Source organism: Aythya fuligula, chromosome 4, assembly GCF_009819795.1.
Source record: "Aythya fuligula isolate bAytFul2 chromosome 4, bAytFul2.pri, whole genome shotgun sequence".
Lineage (NCBI taxonomy): Eukaryota > Metazoa > Chordata > Aves > Anseriformes > Anatidae > Aythya > Aythya fuligula.
Genome location: NC_045562.1, coordinates 67,936,931 through 67,962,446, shown reverse-complemented (window position 1 = coordinate 67,962,446; position 25,516 = coordinate 67,936,931). Strand labels below are relative to the sequence as shown.

General features: G+C 41.4%; 2 protein-coding genes across 4 annotated transcripts in view; one reads left to right on the top strand and one right to left on the bottom strand.

Moving 5' to 3' along the window:
* ZFYVE28 (zinc finger FYVE-type containing 28) overlaps positions 1-13,040 on the bottom strand; it is a 144,740-nt gene extending 131,700 nt beyond the window's left edge. For 2 of the 3 annotated variants that reach the window (XM_032186082.1, XM_032186083.1), the window contains exon 1: positions 12,860-13,039. In XM_032186082.1, the coding sequence (XP_032041973.1) occupies positions 12,860-12,898 (39 nt within the window). In that variant the 5' untranslated portion in view covers positions 12,899-13,039. Of the gene's footprint in view, positions 1-12,859 lie in introns of all 3 variants that reach the window. The other variant, XM_032186081.1, reaches the window with a different exon arrangement.
* A 758-nt stretch (positions 13,041-13,798) lies between these two features.
* Positions 13,799-25,516, top strand: part of CFAP99 (cilia and flagella associated protein 99) — a 59,107-nt gene continuing 47,389 nt past the window's right edge. Inside the window, exons 1-2 of the mRNA XM_032187503.1 lie at positions 13,799-13,904; positions 16,312-16,439. Of these exons, the coding sequence (XP_032043394.1) occupies positions 16,320-16,439 (120 nt within the window). The 5' untranslated portion in view covers positions 13,799-13,904; positions 16,312-16,319. The remainder of the gene's footprint in view (positions 13,905-16,311; positions 16,440-25,516) is intronic.

Below are 25,516 nucleotides of genomic sequence, written 5' to 3'. Positions count from 1 at the left end.
AGACTTCTTTTCCGTATCCCTTTGGTCTTAAGAAAGAAAGAAATTGTATTAAACAGCAGGAAAAGCACTTGGCATTCCGAGTTGGAAAGGAACCAGCTATGAGAGAAGAGGAGTAGATTGTCCTAAGAGATGGTGAAAACCATTTCTGACAAGTGTGAAGAATAGGTTATGCGAACATCCCCACAGCTCAAAGCACAGATAAATTTGAAGTCCCAGAAATTCTATTTAAATATAAGCTTTTTTTTTTTTTTTTTTTTTTTTTTTACTGGAAACGTGATGATGCAGTTGAACAGGCTGCCCAGAGAGGTCTTCAAGTCAGTGGACTGCACAACATTCAATACCCAACTCAACACGGCCCTGAGAAACCTGCTCTAGGGATCCCTGCTTTGAGTTTAAATGAAATAATCCTTTAAAGGCACTAAAGAAACACACACCAAAAAAAAAACAAAACAAAACAAAAAAAACTTCACGGTGTCATTGATTTAATAATATAGAAAAAAAAAGTACATTACTGTTGTACATTAAAAACAGCATTCACCTACATAAACAAATCACAAGGCTTTCATGTCTCAGCTGTGCAGCCTCCAATGCCTTGCAAGATGTTCCTCTCCACCCAGCTAGCGTGGCTCATAAATTAAATAGCATCAGGTCGTTCAACAGCAGATTAGAAGAAACCCAGATGTTTGCAAAAAAGCCCATAGTAGTGGCCATATGCTTGCCCACACGTTTCCCCAACCTGGCCTGAACCGATGTCCCAGCATGACACCAGATGAGTCTGTTGCTGACTGTGCAGCTCAAATGATCCATTGGTTACCAAATCTTGGGAATTTTTGATCATAAGGCAGTAAACTGACATTTCAAATAAGCAAATTTCTTCTTAAGCTCTTCTCCCCAGTTTATCTAATGGCATTATAATTTGTCCATCACACGGACCTAATTCGCATGCAGTTTCCACTGGACATGGTATTTACTTTTCAGCCTGAACTGCAGTGAACCTACGAAAAGTGCTGAGGGTTTTCTTTTCAGGAGAGGTACAGTAGGACAATCGACACAAAACATCCAAAACATTCTCATTAATTATCTCCCCTAAGGATCTGCCATTGTACTTCAATGGCCCAACAGAGTGGTATAAAGCACCTGGAAACTTTATTTTTCTTTTTTTTTAATGTTCATATCATTAAGCGATCACCAGAACTGTACAAAGCTCATTTAAATATTACGAGGCTGCAGAGGGTGCTCTGACACTGCTTACAGACAATTTCTATTCAATCCCCATACTCCTCAGCAAATCACTCATCAATTTTCCAGGAGTAATTACAATTTGGAAATAATGCCTGAAAAATAATTTTGAAGGCAGGTTAAGATTAGGCTTCCCCTAATACCCAGCTTTACCCTCAGAGAAAGGTGATGTGAATTACAATTAGCAGTAGTATTTTTTTAATCCCTAACGGTAGGTATTCAGAGTGGAAATAACATCTAGGAAGACAGCACTTCTCCACATCACCTTTTTCCTGCACCTAAATGAGATACCTAACTGCTCCACATGGATCTAGTGGAGTGGGGAAAGTGGGGACTCACCCATGGAGGGAGACACATGCTGCAACATCCTCATCCGCGTTGCTCCCAAGTTGTTTAGGCAAACAAGCCCCCTACAAGAAGCTTCTGCTGCTTTAAGAGTAACTCGTCAAAAATAGCAAAGCTTTTAGCTCTTTTTGGAACCACCCAACACCATGATAAAGCACACACAATGCAGAATGAAGAAACTTGTGCAGATAGTACTTTATACTTGGAGAAGAAAAGAAAAACCCACAAAAATAAAAGATTGCCTCTACTTGCATACCCCAGTTATTAGTTTTGTACTTAGCATTGCAACTTTTACTTGCTAGCTTTCAAGCAAGCGAAACACAGATTAATTTAATTATAGCTGAAAGTTTAACAAGAATTTGTACTTCTCCCTTTCCTTACAGTTCTTTGAAATTTCTTATTCCATTAAGTACACAGTGAAAACTGTTACGTTATCTGACATTACTGCTATTTAAATATATTAATTCTGACCCAACTGATGAAAGGTAAATAAAAGAAAGGTTTTTAAAAGACTTGGAAATTAATTAAAAATATTCAGATCCTTCACTTCACTGACTCCAAGCCCCAAATTAGCAAATTCTAGGTTTGACAATTCATATAATGAACTTGAAACAGAGCATAGATATGCCAAACAGACAATGGTGCATTAACTGGATGCTTTAGCACCTTCACAATTCCTGTTGAAAAAGGAAATTCAAAGTGTCAGGTAGTTCAAGAACGTGGAAACCCTGCCCTTTCACAGCTCCCTGTTTTGCCTCACTGCTTCTGCAGCTTTGCTTTGTGCCTCTGTCACTGCAAGATTAGCTACATTAACATTTTATACATGGTCTGTACCCTAATGTCACCTAAAAAAAAATGAGGTGGGCCTGTGTTTTATGATAAAGAATCGAATCCCAAGTGCAGCTCTGTTAGTTCCATGTGACTTCACCTGGGTTTCAGACTGCTCCCAGCATTACACAACGCAGCATCTCTCGTGCCAAAGGAGCAACAGAATAGGTGCTGTCAGAGCCAGCGACAGAAGTGTTTCTCTCTTTGGATTAGGGGTTCATTTTCCCATTATTTGTGTTGTGAATACAATATCAGACACAAACACAAAAGACTCTGAAGATGCAATTTTGTGTCTGCTACTGGGTAATTTAAAGACCACGTTGCCACCAAAAGAGGAGATCCTGCTGCTCCCCCCTGGATGAAGCTAACGGGTAGCTCTGCAAATTATTATAAACAAATGAAATTAATTTCCAGCTGTGTCAGGAAGTTGATCCAATGCAGAGCAAGGCTGCTCCATTCCTCATGCAGGGCATAAGGAGATAATAGAAGAGCACACAGGCAGCAGCTGAAGGAGCAGGGGACCAGCTGCGACTCTGCCCCTCCAGCAGAAGCAGCAATGTCTTCAGTCAACTTAAAATTCACAAGGGGGACACAAATATTCTTGATAGGTGACAGATTAGGAACTCTGGAGAAGATGAGTACTTCTGTTGCTCTGAAAGATCGCTACTGAACAAATACATTTCACCATACTTGCACAGTACTTTACCAAAACCCAAAAAGTCATTCTAATAGAAACATTGCCTAATATCCAGTACAAGGAGGGAGTCAGAAATGGCATGCAGGAACAAAGTTAAGCAACCTGACTTGTGATATGGAGTAGCCATGAGATGACTCAAATTCTGGCAAAAGAGTGCAGCAAACAGGTTCAAAGCTAAGTTTAGTCATGACCAAGAATGCTTTCATCCAGTCCTGCAAAACCTAAACATCCCATAGATGCCAGCATTTAAGAAACATTTCTAATTCATACTGCTTTACATACAGCATTGATCACATCACCCTTTTTTTTTTTTCCACAAACCAAACAAACTATAATGTAAGCAAGATATCCCACCACAATCAGATAGATTTTCGGTACCTTGCGCTTAAGACTCCTGGACAGCATTTGAGTTGGAAGACACTCTCCTCATACCCCAAATTCCAAAAATGCTTCTGCAGAAGGAAACCCTTTTCTCCCAGCAGCTTTGCATGCCAATACACACCAGGGATTTTACCACAAGGGGGAGATGCGAAAGACGACAGACAGAAGCGACGGAAGGCCTGGGTAGCGAGGCACTGGTTTGAACATGACTAATTAACAGTTGAAAATCACCATTACCTATCTCCCATATGTTCTCATTTGTAAGCTAGAGTTGGACAGTGAATCCAAACATATGGAAACAGTAAGCTGCGCTCCTGTCTCTGAATAGCAAAGCACACACAATCTGGTCTTCAGTTTCGGCTGTAAAACATGACTGCATGGTAACCCTAAAAGGAAAAATAATCTCACATAAAGTAGTGGACATGGAGGAATGAGGACAAAATAGATAAGAAACCCCTAAATTAAGCTTTTCTGGTTGGTTTGACTATTAGCTTACATGTGGCACTGAAAAACTGTTGTGCCTCAGTCCCCCATTTAAAAGCTAGGAAAAATAACCATTTTTGGCATTAGAAAAAATGCACAGATTATACACAATTTCTGGATCACACACAGCACATGGGCACAGAGAGAACCACAGCAAGAGCCAGATCCAGCCTCGCAGCATCTCACTGCTTGGCCTGACCGACTGCAAACGACTCCAAGCTTCAGCAAGGAATGTGCTTGGCTTTCCTACCTTGAAACCAATGCTCAGTGGAAAGGTTTATCTATTAAGTCTTCAGGAATACTCATGAAGTATTATCTGCAGTAATTTGGCAGGGTTCATCTTTTCCAAAAAGCTTGAATTAGTATTTGTCAGGTAAACGTTTTTTCTAAACTAATTAAAAGCTTTTTAACCAGATCAAGTCGTGTCAATCGAAACAACAGCCTACCTCTGATGTAGGAAACCAAAGCAGCTAGACTTCAGTTCACTTGCCTTTACTGTTAACATGAGGATAGCAGGTTAAATACATACACACAGCTAGCTATAGGTAGATCTAGATATACACACAATAGAACTTTTCTAAAGTAAAAAATTATCTTTATTGTTTATGCAGCAACATATACATTGGGGCTTTTTGAAGCAGCATTCATTTTGCAAGTTGCAGCCCAAGTCTACATCGAAAAATTCTTCAAACTCTTGCTCTCAGCTCCACGCAGCACCGTCTGCCAGGAAAGTGCCAGACAGCAACTCTCCAAGCTACACAGGAGAAGAAGTAGTCTACTGAAAAATAGGCACACTCTAAGGCTGAGGCTTTCTTCAGGAAACCAATCAGAAGAAATACTGTAGCTGATTGAGATAATACATCCTTTAAAATAACACGACAAAAAATGGGAATAGAATATATGCTATGAAATAAAGATGAATGCCTAACAATAAACCTTGCTTCCTTGCCTCTTCTAGCAAGGAAAATGGAGTACTTCAGTACCTTTCTTCCTACCATCATGACCACTATCACATTATGCACTGCACCTCCAGACTGAAATCATGAGGCAAGAAAAATTTATAGCAAGTCCCCAACTATGAAAAGAAAAATATAAAAAATCCAGTGAGAAGCAGCAGCTTTGTTAGGGAGATAAAACACACAAAAACCCAACATCTGAAAGCAGTCTCCAAATTGAACACATCAGTTCTGAAGAAAACGCTTGAGAGTAACTTAATTATCAAGAAAATACCAACCAAGTGACCAATGACACCAGCGAACTCCTATAGGTAAACAACATGCATCGTTTAACATAAGGCACATAAAATAACCCACCTGCCCTCTTCCAATTATTTGTTGCTCATCATGACACTGCGGTCTTATTACAGGCGTTATATAAACACTGTAAGAGAGCTACAAAGCACACAGGAAGCTCACACCTTGGAACAACCCACTACCGCTCTTGAGTCTTCAAAAAAGCCCTCCAGCTCTGGCTAAGCTCACCATCAGAAGCTTACGTACCGAAGAGAAGCAAAGTTTGACAGGGAAAAAAAAATGCAAAATGTTCTAACACCTCTTCACCACAACCTAATGGGCCAACAGAGCCTAGGCAAACACAAGGATGTGAGAGACCTCACCAGGGCACCCTAAATCCCTACACACATAAACAAAAGCAGTCACTCAGCTCCAGGATGAACACACACCAGTCATTGCCATCGGACTGGAGCAAACCTAATTACCATTTCCATTTAATCTCTTATGCCTCAGTGATGACCTGCAACATACCTTAAAATACAACGCCAAATAAATCACAGGTTCGAGATGAGATTTGCTTTATGGCCCTTAACATTTTCTCCTGCTCCTTACGTCCTATTAACCCTGCCTTACTCTACAAGGGTTTCCATCCATCTTGCACCACAGAACGACGTCTCCTCTATTGCATCAAGCCATTTTTGTAAGGCCATCAACTAGATCAGGGACGCTCATCCAGCTCCATAAAAACACTTTACAAAAGCATTAAATAACGCATTCAGAAGTGCAGGTACTCTATGTTTCTGAATCTTGAAAATTAGGTAAAAGCAGGCAGTTCTTTCAAAGGTTTTGTAGGGCTTGATAGGAAACAGTCTGATACGTCCTTATCTCTACGGTAAGAGCACTCAAACTCCAGCAACTGGACTGATACAGGAAGGTGAAGCTTCTGCCAACAGACTGATGCTGCTCTGATTCTCCTTCTGTACAGAGGCACTGATATGAGCGCCCCTTATCACTTCTAAAAAGATCCCTAAGACGACAACCCTCCAAAAGCCAACTTTAGATAAACATGGAAGGCTCCCTTCACGCTCAGTTCTGTAACATCAGTACAGAGCAGAAACGGTAACTCAGATAATCCGATTGTTTTCAACATCTGATGAACTTCAGACTTGCAGGAAACGTCTCCTATGTTAAAAGGTTGACAAAGGAAGGAGAAAATTAGAAGAATGCAAAGTAGAAATGCCGAACACCCTGAGCATCCGGTTAGTTTAGCTTCAACCACCTGTAATTCTCCGAGATCAAAGTGCCAGGCGATGGCAGGAATTAAGACATTCCAGCATAAACATCACCCCAATTTGAATCAACCTATGGCCCATTTGCAAATATTAAGCCTGCATTTCGAAAGAGGAGAGTCATCTCCTCCCTTTTTCCACCCTCAGCCTGCTTTTCTTATGTTTTTATCCTGAGCACTTCCTTCTACACTATTCACCTCTCTCCCCTTCAGTGCCTTTCCCCTGGTAGCTCTCTGTTCCTGCATTCACCCAGCGCGCAGTACATGGAACTGACACGATGCTCACTGCTACGTTATTCATTCTGAACAGCCATCAAGCACGGCTAAAGATCCTGCGAGAGAAAAGAAAAATGATCTTGTGCCCTATAAAGACAGGGTAAAGCAGGGGCAGTCCTTACATGACATTCTCAGCTTTCCTTGCAGTGCAATGGTATAATCACAGCCTGGCTGCAGGATCCTATTTCCTTTGATAACCCAGTTCCTGTTGATCAGCTCTTCAGGGAATCTTGATCCTAAACAACATCAAAAGCGTTGATACTCTAGGGAGGAGAAGGTGGTGAATAGAGAGGGATAGGAGCAAGCAGAACCACCAGCAGGATCAGGGCAGTCAAGAAGAATACCCATGCTAGGGGCTCAGGGAAGTACTGCAAAAGGGTCACTGCCCACTGGGAAACAAGAAGGGAAATCCTACAGGCTGCAAGGGAGAACAGAAATACACAGAGAATGCAGCAAGTCTCACCCAAACCATCAAAATAATTAAGAAAGAGCAAGACTCTCCAGTTTTAACAGTGAGGAGCACTCAGACAGGAAGGCTGCATCTTTGTTGTCCCAACACACAACCCCCCAGAAGCTCAGCCTTTCCTACATCCTGAATCTACAGCTCTGCAAAGGGTATTACGATTTTTGCCACCCACCTGTTTCCAAACAACAGGCTTGGATGCTGCCCCAAAAAAAGAAAACCGAACTCTACTACACAGCTCTGCCTGTCACAGGGGCTGAGAGCTTGGTGTTAGCTGGCTCAGGACAGCTTTGGTTCAGGGAGCTCGGCAGCTTCACCTCACCTGCAGAGCAGCAGGTCATGTCTAAAATACAAGCAGAGAGCATGTGGGCATTAAACCAGCTTGTAAGTTTAGATACACTGGAATATTCTGTACTTTCAAGATGAAAAAAAGACTCATCTGAGAACAGGTAAGACAGACTCCAACGAAGCAGCATCCTCCAGTACAACAACCCAGCCTGAGAAACTTGCTTTTTCGGATGCGCTGTGACGGCTGGTCAGTCTTCAGACATGAGTCAAACGTACCTACGCGGCTTCCAATTCATTTATTTTTAACATCCTTACATAAAAATAGCTTTACTGAATGCATTTTTAAATGAACATCGCTAACAGAACTGCCAAGACAGTAGATCATAACTATTAAAACAGCTAAATGAAGCATGTCAAAGGTATTTGCACTGCTAATTTTTTAGTTAGCTCAGTACGAAAATATTCTTTGGGCACCCTCAACTACCAGAGCATAAATACTGTGGTCAACGCAGACATTTTTTTGTATTGGGATTCTTCTAAGTAACACAGAAGAGCACAATGTGTTCTTTAAGTATTTTTTTCTAGGTTTTGGTAACTATCATGGGGGGAACAGGACAGGGAGTTGAAAGATCCAAATCATGTTTCCAAGGGAAAGAGCAAAGGGAGTGTGCAGGACAAGGGACACGCTGGGTCACACTGGTGGATGCTGGAAAACGTTTACCTCACTCGAGGGAAACTCAGCTCTGAGCACTGAGTAGCCAGTAGTCATAAAGGAGGCCAGAAGTATAAACGGACTGAAAACCGATTAGACAGTTTAAGGAAAAATGTTCCCAAGCTGTTAAATTATAAAGGCACAATCCGCAGCTCAGCACGCTCCTGAAAAAAATGCAGACTGCCAGAAGTTCAAAAGAAAGCCCAGGGGAAATATCACTTCCTATTCGTCTCATCTTTTCTCCCCAGGCATCTGTTACGGGACACAGCCAACGAGCACCACCAGACGTGACACCAGGCTGGATGGACTCCCGCTCTGATACACCCTGACTCTGCTCACAGAAATCTACATCCAAAAAGTCACTTTGCAAGGTGCATGCATCTCTCCCACATCAGGGTAATTATGAACAGCCAAGCATTTCCCTTAATAGACAACTACAAGCTGCCCACTTGGCTTTTTCAGATGCAGGTAAACCAAGGCCAACAAATAATACGACTTCGAATTACCTTAAGTCGGCTGCAGAGCCACAATGAGCTGCAAAGAATCCCCAGTTTCCACACGTGTGTTCAAACCACTAGATGGTGCTTCTGAAATAAAGCACTTCAGCATGCAGAGCTCTAAAGCAATGTCTGTTGATGTCTGAGTTGCCTTCCTCCGGATTTTTATCAATATTGCTGAGGAATGTGGTTCGATAGCTGCAGCCTCTGATCAGACAGCAGCAACAAGATGAATTAAGCAGGTAACTGAGGTCTCCCCAAATAAGAAAGATTCCTAAATTTTGTCTTGGAAAGTAGTAAGATGTTAACAAAAATCTAGTATTAAATACCAAGTTTTGTTCACAAACAGCAGCGCCTAAAGACTTCGGTTACTGTACAGCACCAGTAAAAAGAAATTTTAGGCTACAAATGCAATTTACCTCTTCCTTCACTCTTCATTCAATAGTTTTCTTAAGACACTTTTCCCACGACTGTACTCGCTCTGTGAAGAGTAAACACTTCACTTTTAAGATGTGGAAATTATAGCTAAGATAAGATAGTGCTTTCTTCCTATCACTCTGTAAATTGATCCTTCCTTTTCCTTGCACTCACCCCAAACTAGCCTCAATAGTTGCCTGGCTATTCCAGTAGCTTCATCCTTTTTCATTTCTCACCATTTCCGTCCATCAAAGTGCTCCTTAAAATAATCCTCCCTCTTCCTACATCTCATTCTACTGACTCAATTTTAAAAGTGTTCTTCACAGGGTGTTAAGCACGTATTCCAGAGTAATTTTTACTATCTTCTGTTCCTCTAAAGTTCATGCTTCGATTCATCATCTTCTGTATAGAACTTCTTCCTAAAAAGAAATCCTACGAATATTTTCCTCTTCTTTAAATAAATAAATAAATAAATAGTCTTGGCTATTTTCTATTTCCCATCTTTTAATGCTTTGAGTCAGCTCTGCCACAAAGCAACACTGACAATGCTCCCAAGCAAGATTACATTTGTATCTGCAGGTTTTAATGATCAGTTTTTACCTACTTTTTAAATATAGATATGCATTTATTATTATATATATATTAAAAAAATAAAATAAACAAACCCACTTATCCTTATGCAAAGAGCCTCTAGGAAGCTCCTAGAGGTCACTTAATGAATATTTTGCCATTGCCTCTCAGTTTTCTACATTAGGGGATTACTCTTGATCCCCTAGGAATATTCTCTCTTCCTCTTACTTCCAAGATGCTCATTTACTAGCTCTTGTTTTAAAGCCTTGTTTTAAATTAGCATATCTATGTTTTACTCTAAGTCCTTCAATAAATATTACGAAAAGCATTGTTGCTACCTAGGGCTTACTTTCCCAAAACATAGCTTAGTAAGAAGGCCCTTAAAAAGTTAGAGAAAGGTACGATGCACAGACATGAAAACAAGCTTTCTCCCAGTACCAGCCATCCACGCATCCCTAAATGTTATTTCATAGAAACACGTTAACAGAAAGCAAGAATCTCTTGTCCTGAAAATGCATCTGCTAATCCAGCTACAGAAAGCAACCATCAGCGTGAAGAAAACCCAAGGAAATTCAGATTCATAGATGTAATCACCAAATAATGTTTTAAATAAAGAAAACTGAACATCCATTGAAGATGTTCCAGTCTTTTATGCTAAGCAGATTAAAAACATCTTTGAGTTGTGGTTACAGAGATTATTTTTTCCCATGTCAAATACTGAACAGTTCTTTCAAAATATCAATAAAATGGATCCAAATTCAAAACATCAACCCCGGTGAGCTCTTCTCTGCTCCCTTTTCAAGCTATTCTGGGAACTTCAGCAGCAGCATTAACAGAAGTTATTCAGAATACTTTGAGCATCAAAAACATTTCTGAATTGTCCAAACCCAGGCAGTTCCCATACTTCTGTGGGATGCTCAGGTCTGCCCGGCAGCAGGCTCTGACCTCGCACCTGTGGAATGTTCCGACAGCAAGAGGTACGAGATAAGAAGCTCCCTGGAGTGACAGGGAATATCTCTGGTCTATCTCTGCGTACGCACAAATATTTTGATTTAGAAGGAATCGTCCTTTCTCTGCACATGGTAGCAGAGCCAAACAGGCAGCGGGACGCCTGCAGTGCCTTGAAGTCAGAGGACGCAGCCCTCGTTCCACCAACGTGGAGGCACACAAAAATTTCTATCACCATCGATGCAGCACAGGAGGCTGGAAACCAAGCCTCATCTCTCTGCTCTGCCTCTAATACATCAGCTGAAAGTCTGCCTCCTGCCAGCTGTGCAGCCCTCATCGCTGCCGTTAATTTCTGTCCCTGGGTACCTCCAGCACCCTGCTTACTGACGTCTGGGCATGGCAGCACACCTGGAGAGCCAGGGCAGGGCCAGAAGTCAGAGCATGGGCTGTGTAAGGCCGTAGGAAAGCCGTGCTGCTCTCGTGACACGCTCCCAACATTAGTCAGGACTTTCCGCTTCCCTACACCCACGTTTTCTCTCACCTCCTTGCTATGCTCAAACAGATGCAGCAGTTCTGAAGTAAATGTCTCTGCCTAGATGCAGGTCCCTGCCTCTTACAGTAACTTGGCAATTATCCTGACGGCTTTGTAATTCAATCGTGTTGAGTAATACCTCTCTGTTCCATTTCTCAGCCTCAGCCATGTACAAATATGAGCATCTACCCAGGTGCCTGACAGGGCTGTGCTGTGAACCCGCTGCTCCCCTGTTCCCTCCCAGTCCCGTTCCCCCTCTGCCTTCACAACCAGCTCCGGATGCAATCAAAGCAGCAGCCAAACACCCCACAGCAGCCAAATAACCAGCAGAAGATGCTGCCGTGCAGAAGTCCTGTTACATCGCACTAGGATGGGGAAAGCCTCAAAAGGAGCAGTCTCCATCATCGGTTTGATACTGCTCCTGCCCCCAAAACACACCTGGAGCCTGCAGTACCTTACAGAAGATTATAACTAAGTAACGTGAGTGGGGATAAGCCCCCACCAGAATAAAAATCCCAGAAGAAAACAGCTTTGAAACAGGTTATATTCCACAGCAGACTGTGGAAGCCAGCAGCCTGACGGGAAGGAGCCCTAAGGATCCCTTGGTCAAACGGGACAGCAAGGAGAGCAACCAGGAGAGCTACACGTGAACGCATCCATCTGACTTTCTACCAAAACCGAACAACCAACCGTGCAAAATCCTGCATATTTAGCTCAAATACACCATCCGTAACAAGTCAACAGGAAAATCAGAGCAAATGCTTGTTCCTGAAGGAACAGGTCGTCACCTTACTACACCCCCACTGCCACATTTTGAAGAGGAGCACAAGGAGCAATGCAGCCAGCTTCTGAAACCAACCCGAGAAACCCTTTATCAGAAAACCCCAACCTGGGGTTTATCAGAAAGAGAAAAAAAAAAAAAAAGCTCAGATCTCTATCAGGAAGGCAATTAGAGGGAAGGCTAATTGGTTTTTTGATAAAGAAACGGCGACAAAGGCTGCACGCACAATTTCTCCCGCTTCTTTTTTTCATTGCAAGCTCCACGTTTCTTTTTTATTCCTTAGGATCTCTTGATGTGGAGGACAGCACAAAGTTTATGGGGCACAGCTGAAGTTTGTTGCCCCCCCCCCCCGCCCGCTCAGCCCCTCGCCGCGCTCCCAGCTCCCTCACCGCTCAATTTTATCTCTTTTTCTTTTAGCAGCCGCCCCGCCGGACCGGCAGCCTTCCCCCACAGGCTGGCCGGGGTGCCGACGGCAGGAAAAAAAAAAAAAAGGCAAACCGCAACTTTTCCCCGAAAACCACGCTGCAACTTTTTGTCCGTGCGCCAGTCCCCCCCCCAGCGGGCTGTGCCCTCCGGGGGCTGCAGGGGCTCGGCTCCAGCACCCAAACCCGGGCGGCAGCAGGAGGGGACCGGGGATGAAAGGGGAAAGGGACAGAGGGGGGAGGACGAGGTGCTCGCGACAGCGCTGTCGCGATAGCGGCGCGACAGCAGGAGGCTGTGCGCTGCCTCCGGCGCGCGGCTCGGAGGAAGAGGAGGATGGAGAGGAGGAAGAAGAGCGAGAAGAGGATGAGGAGGGCGAGGAGGAAGGGCAGGTGAGGAGGAAGGGCACAGCGCAAGGCGCCGCCGTGCTTTGTCATCCCGCAGCCCCCCGGAGCCGCTCACCTTGGGTTTGTACAGCCACTTTCGGAACCTGTTCATCATCACCGCCACCGCCCGGGGCTGCTCGGGGGGAGCTGGCCGGCAAGCTCCGGGACGCTCCGTGAGGTGAGGCTGTGCTGTGCTGTGCTGAGCCGCTGCTGGCGGCTGTGGTGGCCGCGGGCTGCCCGCAGCGCAGGGACCGCCCGGCGCCGCCGCCGGCTCCGCGCCTCACTGACAGCCCCCGCGGCCGCCCGCCCGACAGCGGCGCCCCGGCCCCGCTCTGCGCATGCGCGGGGGGAGGGGGGCGGGGCGGCTCCGCCTCGCTCGCTCCCCCCTCGGGCCCCGCCGCCAATCGCAAGGCGGCGGGAGGAGGGCTCGCCCCGCCCCCTCCGCCGCTCATTTGCGTAAGGGGAGAGGAAGGGGGGGACTACATGTCCCGGCATGCCGCGCAGGGCTGCTGGGGGTGAGGTGGGGTGCGCTGCCGCGCGGTGCGTGCTGGGAGTTGTAGTCTCCTCTCCCACCCAAATGGTAAACCTGGCCGGTTCTGGGCAACAAGCATCTGCTTCTGTCAAGCAACCCTACCCGAGTCCGTGCGGATTCATTTCTAGCCGCTCCTAAGCGCAAAAACGGAGAAGTGGCCGACCGACCTGCTTGGCAACGGCGGCAAACAATCGCCGCCATCTTTCCTCCCACCCCCGTAGTTCTTTGCCCCCGCCGCGCCTGTTGTGCGATACGAAAGCGGCCGCGTGGGAGAACTACAACTCCCAGCAGCCCCTGCGGCCCTTAGCAACCGCGGCGGGCCGGGCCGTGGCGGCCTCAGCGGGCTCGGGAGCGGCGCCGAGCGGCCCCAGGTACGGGGGTGGCAGCGCCCGAGGGGCCGCCCGCGCCCCGCCGGCACCTCAGGGCCCCCCGTGGCCTCCCCGGGGGACCGGTAACCCCAAACCCAGACACGAAACAGAAGACCGAGAGGGGAACTCGTCATATCGTGACATATCGTGACGAGACTGTTGGGATTTGCTTCCTTGAGAAGGGTTCGGGCAGCGGGTCCCTGCTCATAAAGTTCCGCAAGGTATCGAGTGACAAAAGTGCTGTGTGAAATACAACGCCTGTAGGGGACAAAATAGTGAAAAACGTGAAAATTTAAAAAGGAGTGGGAGATCTGGAGCTGGATCTGCAGCATTTATGTTCTCCATCCAAAGCTTTGACGTGGCGCTGAGGGACATGCTTTGGTGCTGGCACTGATGGTAGGGCGATGGTTGGGTCAGCTGCTCTTGGAGGGCTTTTCCAGCCTTGACGATTCTGTGGTTCTAAATTCCAGCGTAAATGCGACCAGCAGGATGTGACCCCGGAGGCAACAGCACCCTGCGTTCGGTGGCTCTCTTTCTAGCACACGTGAGAACACCTATGCCATTCTGAGCGGCTTGAGCTGAGTGAATTTTGCAGGGAGACTGAGTTCAGCCCCCCCCCAAGCACTGCTTTCATCAGGGGAAATGCGATCTCAGACTTTCTAGGCTAGGAATGCAGGAATGAATGTGAAACCAGAAGGCCTCTCTCATGCCATTGAAACAACTCCTTATAATTGTGGTCAACCTTACCAAATGGAGTTACTTTCAGAATATCTCCAAGCTCTGCCATAAAATAAAGCTAAGTCAGGTTCTTAATTCCTTTAACTGAAATTCTACATCTGACAATGGAAGGAAATGTATACCGTTTTGTGTGCAATGATTCTGTATCATTTTTATACACAGGAATTAGTATTTTCTCCTAAATAACCATATGGCAATAAGTGTGCACTCCATAACACAATGCATTTTAATTCTGGTGCATGTGTTTTAAAATAACGTTGATTATTTTAAAATAATCAACAAACATAAAATGAAAAGGCAGCATTTTTTTAAACACGGTCACAGGCAAAGAAGCCCTGTATGTCCCGAGTTCTCAAGGTGTATGTGTCCTAGTTCTCATATTCCATTTTTTTGCTTTAATGACTTTTTTTTTTGGTGGGGAGGGAGAAGAGGCAATGTTGGCATGTACAGAGCACAGGAACTCAAACTGATTTCTGCTGTGCCAGAAGAAAAAATATTTGTCACAGGGAGAGCTGTTGGAGCCTGAATTATGATTCAGTCTGAGTACAGAGGTATTTCAATCGCCCTTATCCGAAATTCCTTGTGAGTCTAAGAACCTTGGCAGGTACAGAGAAACAGATCATGTTCCGCAGAGGAGGGGAGAAATGGTGATTCCCCCGATGACAGAGGCACTGTAGCACCTCTTCTTTGCTTGTCCTCACTTGTCATGATCCAGCCCTGTCTTGCTGGTCATTTTTTCTTTATTTGGACATTTTATCTTCATCATACTAGGTAACTAAATGTCTATATTGCACAAAACACCTTTTTTAAGGACCTTGACATTAGTAATTAAAAGAGTTGTTCAGGCAATTATAATTACATTTGATAGTGCTGAAAGGCAGGGTATAAAAACACTATCGGAAAATGTTACAACATCCTTTCACAACAAGAAATGAATTATATTAACCACAGTGGGAATGAATCATCTTGACCAAGCTTTCTTTTCCAACAGCAGAGTATAATGACATATAAAATTAAAGAACAATTTTCAAAAATATTTTTTTCACCATGTGAAATGACTTCTCTGCTCATTTTTTTCCCATTGCTAAACCAGATTCCTGACTTTCAGCCCTGCTCATTACTGTCATTGGTCTTTAATACACAGCAACATGCCTGTGAGTGTAAACAGATGAATTATAGTTCCTGTCATGTGAACATTAAAGTGTAGGTAGCCAGAACTGTGGACTCACGTATGATTAAGGCGTTATTAGAGGTGGATATAATCCATTCATTTCACAAACAAAGCATCAAGCATTAAGTGTACTCAGCTGCTGTGCCCTGGAAAACTTTGGCAGTGGCCTAAGCTACCGATGTGCTGTGATCGCTGCCTGCTGACCAACACTGTCTCATTGCTTCCTTGTATTCCTCATATCTCCGCTCCTGTTCTTTTTTTTTTTTTCTTTCTTTCTGTCTTGAAAAATAGGCCGCTAGTAATAACACTTAATAAGGTTGAAGAGTAAAATTCTGTATTCACTTGCATCTCACTGGGAAGATCAATGTAGTAAGTAGGACTTGTGTAGCACACATACAAAAATTAATGCTTTTCTCTAGTATTATCTTTAATTAAATTTTGTCAAATAATCTGATACAGAAATCATTTAAAGTATGATCTAATGATCTTCCAAGATATTTGCAGAATAAGAAGTATGTAATTGTGTCTTCTATGTTATTGAAGTTTCTATTGTTTCTAGTGTTCTCATTTCTGCTGTTCTGAATACCCATGATTTTGAAAGCTTGACCTAAATGTTCTTGTGTACATTACTGCAGTGTATCTTCTCTATGAGCCTATCAACATACATTATGCTACAACTGAAGCAGGCATGAAAAATTAATGATTTACTATATTTATAGGATTCTCCATGGTGAAGATGGTCAGCCATGGAAAACATATTGCGCTAATAGTCCAACAGCTTAACAAATTTAACCCAGAAAATCAGAGCGTGGAGGATTTCTTGAATGAATCAGCAGAGATGTTGCAGGTATATTCAGTTTCAGTTCATCTTACATGTATGTTGCTTACATGATTTTAAATATGAAGTTATCTATTTTCTAACATGCTGTTGTAACTCTCATAGATTTTTCTTACAGTGCCAATGTTTTTGATTCAGGAGTAAAGTCCAAATTTCTTGTGGTTATCACCAGAAAACAAGGCAGCAAAGATCAGTCATTAAATAACTGCTTTAGTAGCAACAAAAGATGGGGGAAGCAGCAACCTACTAAAACAGATCTGATGGTGACAGGGAAAGTTTCTCCCCCACTTCTAAGCTGTTTTGTACTTTTCTTTCATCTTTTCTCCTTCTAAATTAAAGTTCTTGCCAGCACCACCTGTTTGTATACACAAACACAGTTTAGAAGCTGACTCACAGGATCAGGTATTCTTGCTTTGAGGATGTGACTGTCAGAACAGTGGGATGGAAGGCAAGTGGCACTAAATTAACCACCTGCTTTTAATCTAATGCTGCAGGTAACCAGAACAAGATTCAACAATGTGTAGCTATACCAGCTGAAGCAGTTCCTGTCTTTTCCTCACCATGTTCATTCATCTTTTCCCATCTTTTTGTCCTTAGTGCACCCCTGACTTCTGCTGGTGCAGCTGGAGGATTGGATCAGCTGTAGAAAATTACTAAGAAAAGACAATAATATTGTTTAGGCTGCTGTTGTTTGTGCATGCTGTGTATTATCAGACTGCATTGTCAGAGCCCTCATTCCGCATTGCCACATTGTAGCTCAAGTACTCATTGCCACTTCTGACAATAAGGTCTAAAATACTGCTACGCCAATTAGTTAGTCTTTTATGTTTATTTTGCATAAACACAACAGATAACAAGAATATAAAACTTCAGAGTTCTGATATGGACATCACAAGCTGAGGCAGTGATGCACACTTCTTGGGTATTTACTTTCTTAATCAGTTTCTACTCAGGTCCCTGTTTTCTGGCACTGCCCTCCTGCCTTGTAGTGCTGGCATAACTGTTTCTGGATTCATACGCTGAATTACATCATGGAACTGGTCCAGTTTCAAAATAATCATTTTTGACTGGGCAAAGACTGGGTAAATTCAGCTACCACTGCTGCCAAAATAAATACCTATTAATATTCAGATCATTGCTCTTCTCAGCCCAAGAAAGGTGATACAAAGACAACAGAAGTAGTAGCTCCATTAGAGAAACATGGATCTTAAGATTCTTAATAAACTCTTTCAAAGGGGAAAGAACACGGAGGATAGCTGATACCACAGATAAGGCAATAATCTTTGTCTGGGACATCTTAAATCATTCAGTTTCACTTCATTTACTATATAATAATTTTTATGCATATTTATCTGAGAAAATTAAAAGAGAGATCTATTTTTATACAAAATTAAGCTTTCATGCAATATTTTTGTACCAAATGGGTGATTATAATTCTTCATGGAAAATTCATTTCACTTTCTTTTCAGTTTCAGAATAGACTTGTGGTCCTAGAAATATTGTAGCATCTTTGTACACATGATCTCCTGGCTTGGCCACTTCCCAGTTAGCCAGCATTAACTGACTAGGTATTAACTGATTTCTGCAGGAACTTCCTCCAAGTTAGAATCCTGTTTAAGGCCATCACTTTAAACCACACTCAATCCAAGCTTGTATCTTTTGTGCTAGCAGAATGACAAATAGCAAACCTAATATTGTGGACTGCTGACTAGACAAAAATGAGGAGAATCAGATTCCAAGAGCCCAAATCCATATGATTGCAAGACACAGCTCTCTTTATATTTAGTTAGTTAGGTATGCAGTAAATCAGACTTGACTTTTGTACAACTCACTATCTTCTATTTTGTTAGACTTGCCTACTTAGTAAGAAGTACTTCTGAAGTTATGGAAAAGAAGTTGTGGAAGGAAGTTGCAAGAGAGTGCTGAAGTTTTGTTTTAGCATCTTCAGATGACAATCAACAACAATGAGGAAATGATACAGAATGAGGCTGGATTTTAGACTGTAGTTTAGAATTCTTATTTACGTACACAGTGAATGTAGATATGTTATAAAAGGAAATTGGATTTAATCCTAAGGGAGTAAGTCTTGAAGGCATAATATGTCTTGACCAAAATATCCCTGTCAACAATCCACCAGGAGTATAAAACTATTCTTGTGGGAATCCTTACAAATTAAAGCATTAAAAATGGGTGGCAAACTGAGGTACAGGAAAAGAAATGAAAGTGGCAAAGTGGGCAAGCAAATATATGTTTAAATGAAGGACTTGAAAAGAACATGAAAAAAAGAAAGAGGCATAAAATCCGAAGGGTCAAAACTGTAGGTTAAAAATGTACCAACTACTGAGAATAACTTGCTTTAAGTGAAAATTGACTGGCAGAATTCCATATTAGACCTTTTACTTTATTAGTATAGAAGGAATAGGTCCATGCTGAACGTTCTGCTCCAAATCCAGCACAACATTTCTGTTGGTTTCACTGTGCTGCTGCAAAGGTGACACAACACAGAGGTTTGCATAATAACTTCTCAGCAAGATTTTCTTTGTAATCTTTAGTTGCTCTAATTTTTCCTTCACATAAAGTTAGATAAGTAATTAAATCAAAGCCCAAAAAACATCATTATGTTTTTATTCAACCTTTTGAATATTATTGTTTCTTAATTCATCATTATAATTTTTCTTTTAAGTATCATTACATTATTCCCATCTGAATACATTCACTCATTGTAGGAAATCTTGTCTCAAGCTTTGAGAGAGGAAGCTATTTGAAGAACATTTGGGTGTACTATTTGCTTCCAGGTATATTCCAGAGTCAGAAGCTGTAGTCTGTACGTATGTTGGTGTAAATGAGATAAGTAGTTGACCATTTTAATTTGCAGAGGAATTAGATAAAGCTATCTAGAGTTAAGTTTTAAGTTTTTTGCCTTTACATCATCCATTTACAATCATGGTGGCTGCACATCTGTAGTGGGAACCACGACAACATCTAATCACAGTGTACTGCTTTGAAAAAGCACCCATCTTTCCCTGTATTTTTGTGATTGAAGCAGATGATGCAGATAGCATATCCAATAACTGTTGGGATGCATTTTTCTTCTTCACTTACTGCACTTTGCAACCACTTGCTATTTCAAGATACAAAAAGGGAATCAAAAAATTAGTACCAAAGGAATAGAAATTGAATTTTAAAGAATAGAGGTGAGCTTTATTTTGACAGTTGCTCAGATCTGTCTGAACCACTGTATATATAAAGATAGAATCTTCTCGTGGTGTGATGGAAACGTGTAAACAGACTGCCCAAGTGTCGTGTAGTTAGTAATGTTTAGTGTAGTTATAACTAGCTCAAGGCTGGGTCTTTCAAGTGACACACACTCAGAATTACCATGTTAATGGCATCATGGCCTGCATCAGGAACAGCATGGCCAGCAGGACTAGGGAAGGGATTTTCCCCTTGTATGCAGCACTGGTGAGATTGCATCTCAAATATTGTTAAATGGTAAAATGAAGGACTTTCCAAAAATATTGTTTTCAGTTTGGGGCCCCTCACTACAAGGATATTGAGTTGCTCAAGCATGTGCAGAGAAGAGCAACGGAGCTGGTGAAGGGTCTAGAAAACAAGACTTATGAAAAGTGAGGAAATTAGGGTTGTTTGGTCTGCAGAAGAGGAGTCTGAGGGGATACCTCATTGCTCTCTGGAAGGGACCTCTCATTTCAGAAGGCAGATGAAGGTCTTTTCAAATACCTACTGCTCAGCTGAATATTTGGTTTCAGCTCCAACAGAAAGCTGTATTCAGCACAACATTGAGGCCTTCCATTCTTTCTTCATTTATTGTATAGGCATTTCGGTCACGATTCAGCAAAACACTCAAGCACACGCTTTTATTTTTCTATTTATTATTGCAATTTATGGTGCTTTTAGTTTATATCTGAACATGTTTGAGATAATCCTCATTCTATAGATCAGAAAAGCAGGTTGTTAAGAGAAGATAATCTCTACGTGGCTACTCAGGAAACAAGACAGAAAACCACATTCCAGTGTCATTTCCTATTTTCCAACTCCTAGCTCGTGCTTCTATGTACAAATGGCACTAGTGAATCTCACTGATTATTAGCCTTCTGTTGTTAGAGAAATACAAATGAAATATGGTAAGCATTTTTATTTCTTGAATAGTGCGAGATAAATCAACACGGTTTCCTCTAATTAGAATGTTATGATCAAAATTACTCTAGAAGCAATTCTGTGTTAATCTCCATATATTTTATTTCTGCAACATGTTAATTTTACATCATGAAAAGAATTTCTGTTCATTGTTCCCAATGAATGATCAGACTTGATTTTCTTCCAGGAAAGAAACTACGCTTTGACTTGTAATTTGGCTATTTACAGTCCTCATGCTTATTGTGTTGTACGTTATAACATTTACAACATAATATTGAACTTGTTTTCACTGGGAATATTTTCAATAGGAACATGGGTTCATTAGTAATATGATGTGTGATTCCTAGTTGCAACAAGCAAACCTTCACCTTCAATCCTGAAGAATCATGTTATGCCCTTCAAAGCTAATAAAAACAAATAGTAAATGCAAATAAATGCTTGTTTCAGTGTTGCGACCTTGTTGGTATTTAACGGAGTTCAGTATGAATTATCCCAAATAGCACATTAACTTAAAATAGTTCTTTAAATCTTAGTTCTTTAAATTATGGGTATTCATATTGAAAACATTAAACATCTCTATTTCTATTGTTCTTCATTTGAATGCCCACACTACTTCTCTTTGTTTATCTTCCTAAATGCTTTTTAATACTCTTCTCATCAGATTGATGCCCTCCAGATAACGTCTTTGTTCTTGTTTACTAAAGCCCCCTTTTTTTAGTGTTTTCAATTAAATCTATTAAAATGATCGACATCGTAGTGATCCTTCATCTGGTGTATTGTACATAAGTAATAACATACATCATTTCATCAGACCATTTATAAAAATGGACTGCATCTATTCATTTTGAAGAAAAAAATAAATTTTGTACAAAACTGAAGCATCCCAGACAGTTTTTCTTTGGAGTGACTATTAAAATCAAGCTTTTGCTATGGATTTTAATGCAGAAGTTATCATGCAACATTTGTGCCTTTCTCTATGTAAATAACTCACTTTATTTTCAGTGGAATGATTTGCTTCAGTTAGAGTTTCAGGATCAGACCAATCACGTTGAGCTTTATAAACTCCATCTACTGAAAAGCTTAATTCTGTATAAGCAGAATTGCCACCCCAAATTCACGGTTTTATTCCTTTTTCCCTCTCATTGATAGCAAGAGGAACCTGCTTTTGAGCTTTCTGTTTTGCAAGAACATGGTGTAATTTGGCACAACTCTTCATAGTTCTCATTTGTGTTGGTTCAGCTGTATGTCTCACACATGCCCACTCAATTGTGAGTAAAATCCCCAAATATCAAATGTCATAGATTTAGTTTTAAATATGAAAATCATGTAATGCAAGATTACTTTGATGTATGTAGTTTAAAAAAAAAAATCCTACTAAATTATACGAGTCTAATTTGTACTATTGGTTACTGATATAAATGTAAATTATGATCTTTCTAAGAAAAGGATGGAATCTGATTTTTCCACAATGTCCTGCTCATATGGCTTAATAATAAGTACAAAGGAAAATAACCTTAATTGTACCTCTTCAAGATGGTCGGCATTATCACATGAAGATGAAAATAGAGCCGGTGAATGCAACATAGACTGTAAATAGTAGAAGCAGTGCATTCTTGTGTTTATATCCTAAGATCCCAGGGCTTTTTTCCCTGTTGAAATTAATGGAAGCAAAGAGGACTGAGTTCTGGTGACTTATCCAAAACCCAGTGAAGTCAGTAGGGATATTCTCTTTCATTTCCATGGCATTTTGATTAGACCCCTGGAGAGGACTAGCACTGATAGCTGAAGTGCTATGAATTAATCAGACTGCATCTGCAAAATGTGTGTAGAAGTCGACAAGTTCAGTACATGCCATTACTCACAGTTCTCTCGGGAGGTGAAAGGTATTTATCTTTTCATCAAATATTAGCTTCTTACCTTAAATGTTTGTTCACCTTAAACTAAATCCTTATCCTGAGCAGTCTCAAGCAGGGTATGGCTGATGTTCATTTCCTTCCTTCCCTCTAGAAACAAGAACTCTTCTGTCTCTCCTTACCCATCCTTCTCTGACCTCCCTTAAACAGATCCCATTGTCACCATGCTTATCATGCACCCCCTGTGGCAAGGCTTGTTTTTTCCAGATGCTCTTCCATTTAATTCATGCTATTGCTTGTACTCACGCATGTTGAAAGTTGCGTGCTTACAAATCCTGTGCTTAAGTTTTCTTACACAGTCTCTTCTGTTCTTGAAGGAACTTGACTGGCTTCCAGCCACAGTGAGGGAGCAGGAAGCAGGGAAAATGCGCCCAGAGAAGCAGACTGAGAGCACCAGGGATCTCCCAAAAAGCAGAGATAATGCCAATCAGCACATATTCAGACTAGGGTAGGTCAATCTCATGCATCTTTTTTTGCAGACAGGATCCTTTCTTTACAGCTTAATCACTTGGGAATCAGGAAAAGCTGAAATTCAATGTCATAAAGAGAATATGGTCAGGTATTTTTATGACATGACATTACAAACACATATAACAATATTTTGCTTACATACAGTGCAGGCATTGCTCAGCACAGTAATATATAGGCTCCCGAACATTAAAAATACCGAACCATCCAGTATTCATCTACTATAAACTTACTTCGCTTTAAACAACAAAACAAAAAAAATAGACTCTGTAGCATTAGAGATAGAGAGGTTGTTTCTGGAGGCATATTTTTCTAGATTTATTGTCCTTGATATATTTCAATAGCTGGTGCAACAAAAGATGATAGCTGCATATTACTTTCACCTGTAAATTATCTGGCCCTCCTCATGCTGAAAGACACACAGAAGATACTTGCAAACATAACCACCTGTTAGTTGTTTGAGAGAAATGAGGTGAAGTGAAATTCAGAAAGTAGGAATATGATCTGATGGACAGCACAAAGACTCACAAATTAGCATTTATAATTTTTTTTTTTTTGATTGCCACCAATGACTTAGGGTGTTATCTGGGGAAAATTTCTTCCCAGCTCGGTCCTGTAGTTCCCACTTTTACAAAATAGTATTACCCAGAAGGAATTTCTTTAAGCACAATTAATATTTGTGACATGTTTTGAGAATCTCATCCAAAAGCTGCTGTAACTTTACAACCTGTCATCATATTGTAGTAACTGTTTCTGGGTCACTTGACCCACTTGTGAAATCCATTCTGTGTGATTCTGTGATAAGAAGGCACAGAGAAAGAATGCACTTATGAATTACTGGTCTCAGCGGACAGCCTAGGAATGCTACCAGAATTAATGACCACAACTATTTGATAATTATTTATTTATTTCTTGTACATAGCATTTTCCGTAGCAGGGACTATGAACTTTTTAAAGCATTAGGTCAGTTTTTGGTTTAATAGATTATCAGGCCTACTTAACCAAAAACTGGCTTACCTTTGAGATTTCTTATCCAAGTCCTGATCCTGCCCAGTCTTGTTTAGTTTATTATGAGTGTGGATGAGATCACTTACTCAGATGACACAGAAACAGAACACTTAGTACCTTCTGTAGTTAAAAAAAGATTCAGTGTATGATAATGTGTGATAAGAGGAAAGGACTCTTTGGGGCATGTGGTCCACAGAATTACTGGTCAGTATAAATGTTCTGGGGCACAGCTGTCCCCAGGCTGCACCTCCTGCTACTTGTTGCTTACTTCAAGGCCATGCAGTGGTTATGTACTTTCTTTGCCTCTAGCTGTGACAAGGGTAAGCACAAATTTCTGTGTTTGTTCTACCAACTAGCTTCTGGCTGACTAGTTAAATCAGAACAGCAAAAGTAGAGTAAATGTATATAAGCAATTGCACTTCTCTTTGTAGTCTGAACTGTGCAGGAGGTATGCCCTGGGTAATGGTGTCTTCCCATTGCCATCTGGGTGTCTACTTCTGTTCCTCTCTCAAAAGTACACTTGAAAAGCACGGGTTTGTTGGAGGACTTTGTACACATAGGATACTCAGGAGGTGAATGCAAGGATTCTGATCAAATGAATATCTTAAGAACTATTTATTTTCTAGCCTTTTAGAGAAAGTAATTGTAGGAGGTTTTGAGGGCATATTCCCAGCAAGCTTGTCCAATTTTAACATGAACTTCTCTTTACTATCAGAGCTACTGTTATTTGCAGATTGATCTGCTTGTGAACAAAATCATCTGTTCAAGAGGACACATCTTTTTAGATTAAAAATGCCACAGTCTTACTTTTGTTTGAACTATTTCTCTCTTTTTGCATTTCAGGTGTTTGTGTTCGCTTTTGCCTTTTGTGGTGAATTCTGATACCTCCTATGAAATTTGGGATATATATTTAAATATTGGTAGGGGATTAGATTTCTGGATTTTCTCTGTCTGCTTTCATTTATGAAAGATCTTCCTTAAATCTAGAAAAGGTATATTTGGAATGGAGGGTATCCCTCACAAGAATTCTCAATGCTTAGCAAGATGGAATTCATGCTTCCCATCAATTTTATATATATATATATATATATATATATAATTATTTTTTTTTCGGATATGTTCAGTCTCTTTGCTCTTCCATTTGTGTCCTTCCTCCATCAAAGCCCTCCTGTATCTCCCATTTTCTTCTACCTTCCTTTGCACTCCTTTCTCTTTACTCCCTTTTTGCCATCTCACTCTTGTTGGCTCCATTTTCCCGATTGCATTCCCCTTTATCTTTCTGCTATCTCAACCACAGCCTATTAGTTCTTCTTTCTCAGGAGCCCTAATGAAGAATGAAGGTGATACCCTGCTTACTTGCACTCGGTCTCTAGATGCCCAACAGACTTTGTAAAACTTCAGTGTCTCTATGTAACGTATAGTTCGGCTATACTGTTTCTTCTTACCCAACATATATGGGTCACAGAATATATCCAAAGTCATACCTGATTACTTCAGTTATAGAAATAAAGCTTTGTATATCATTTTAACTATTACTAGCTT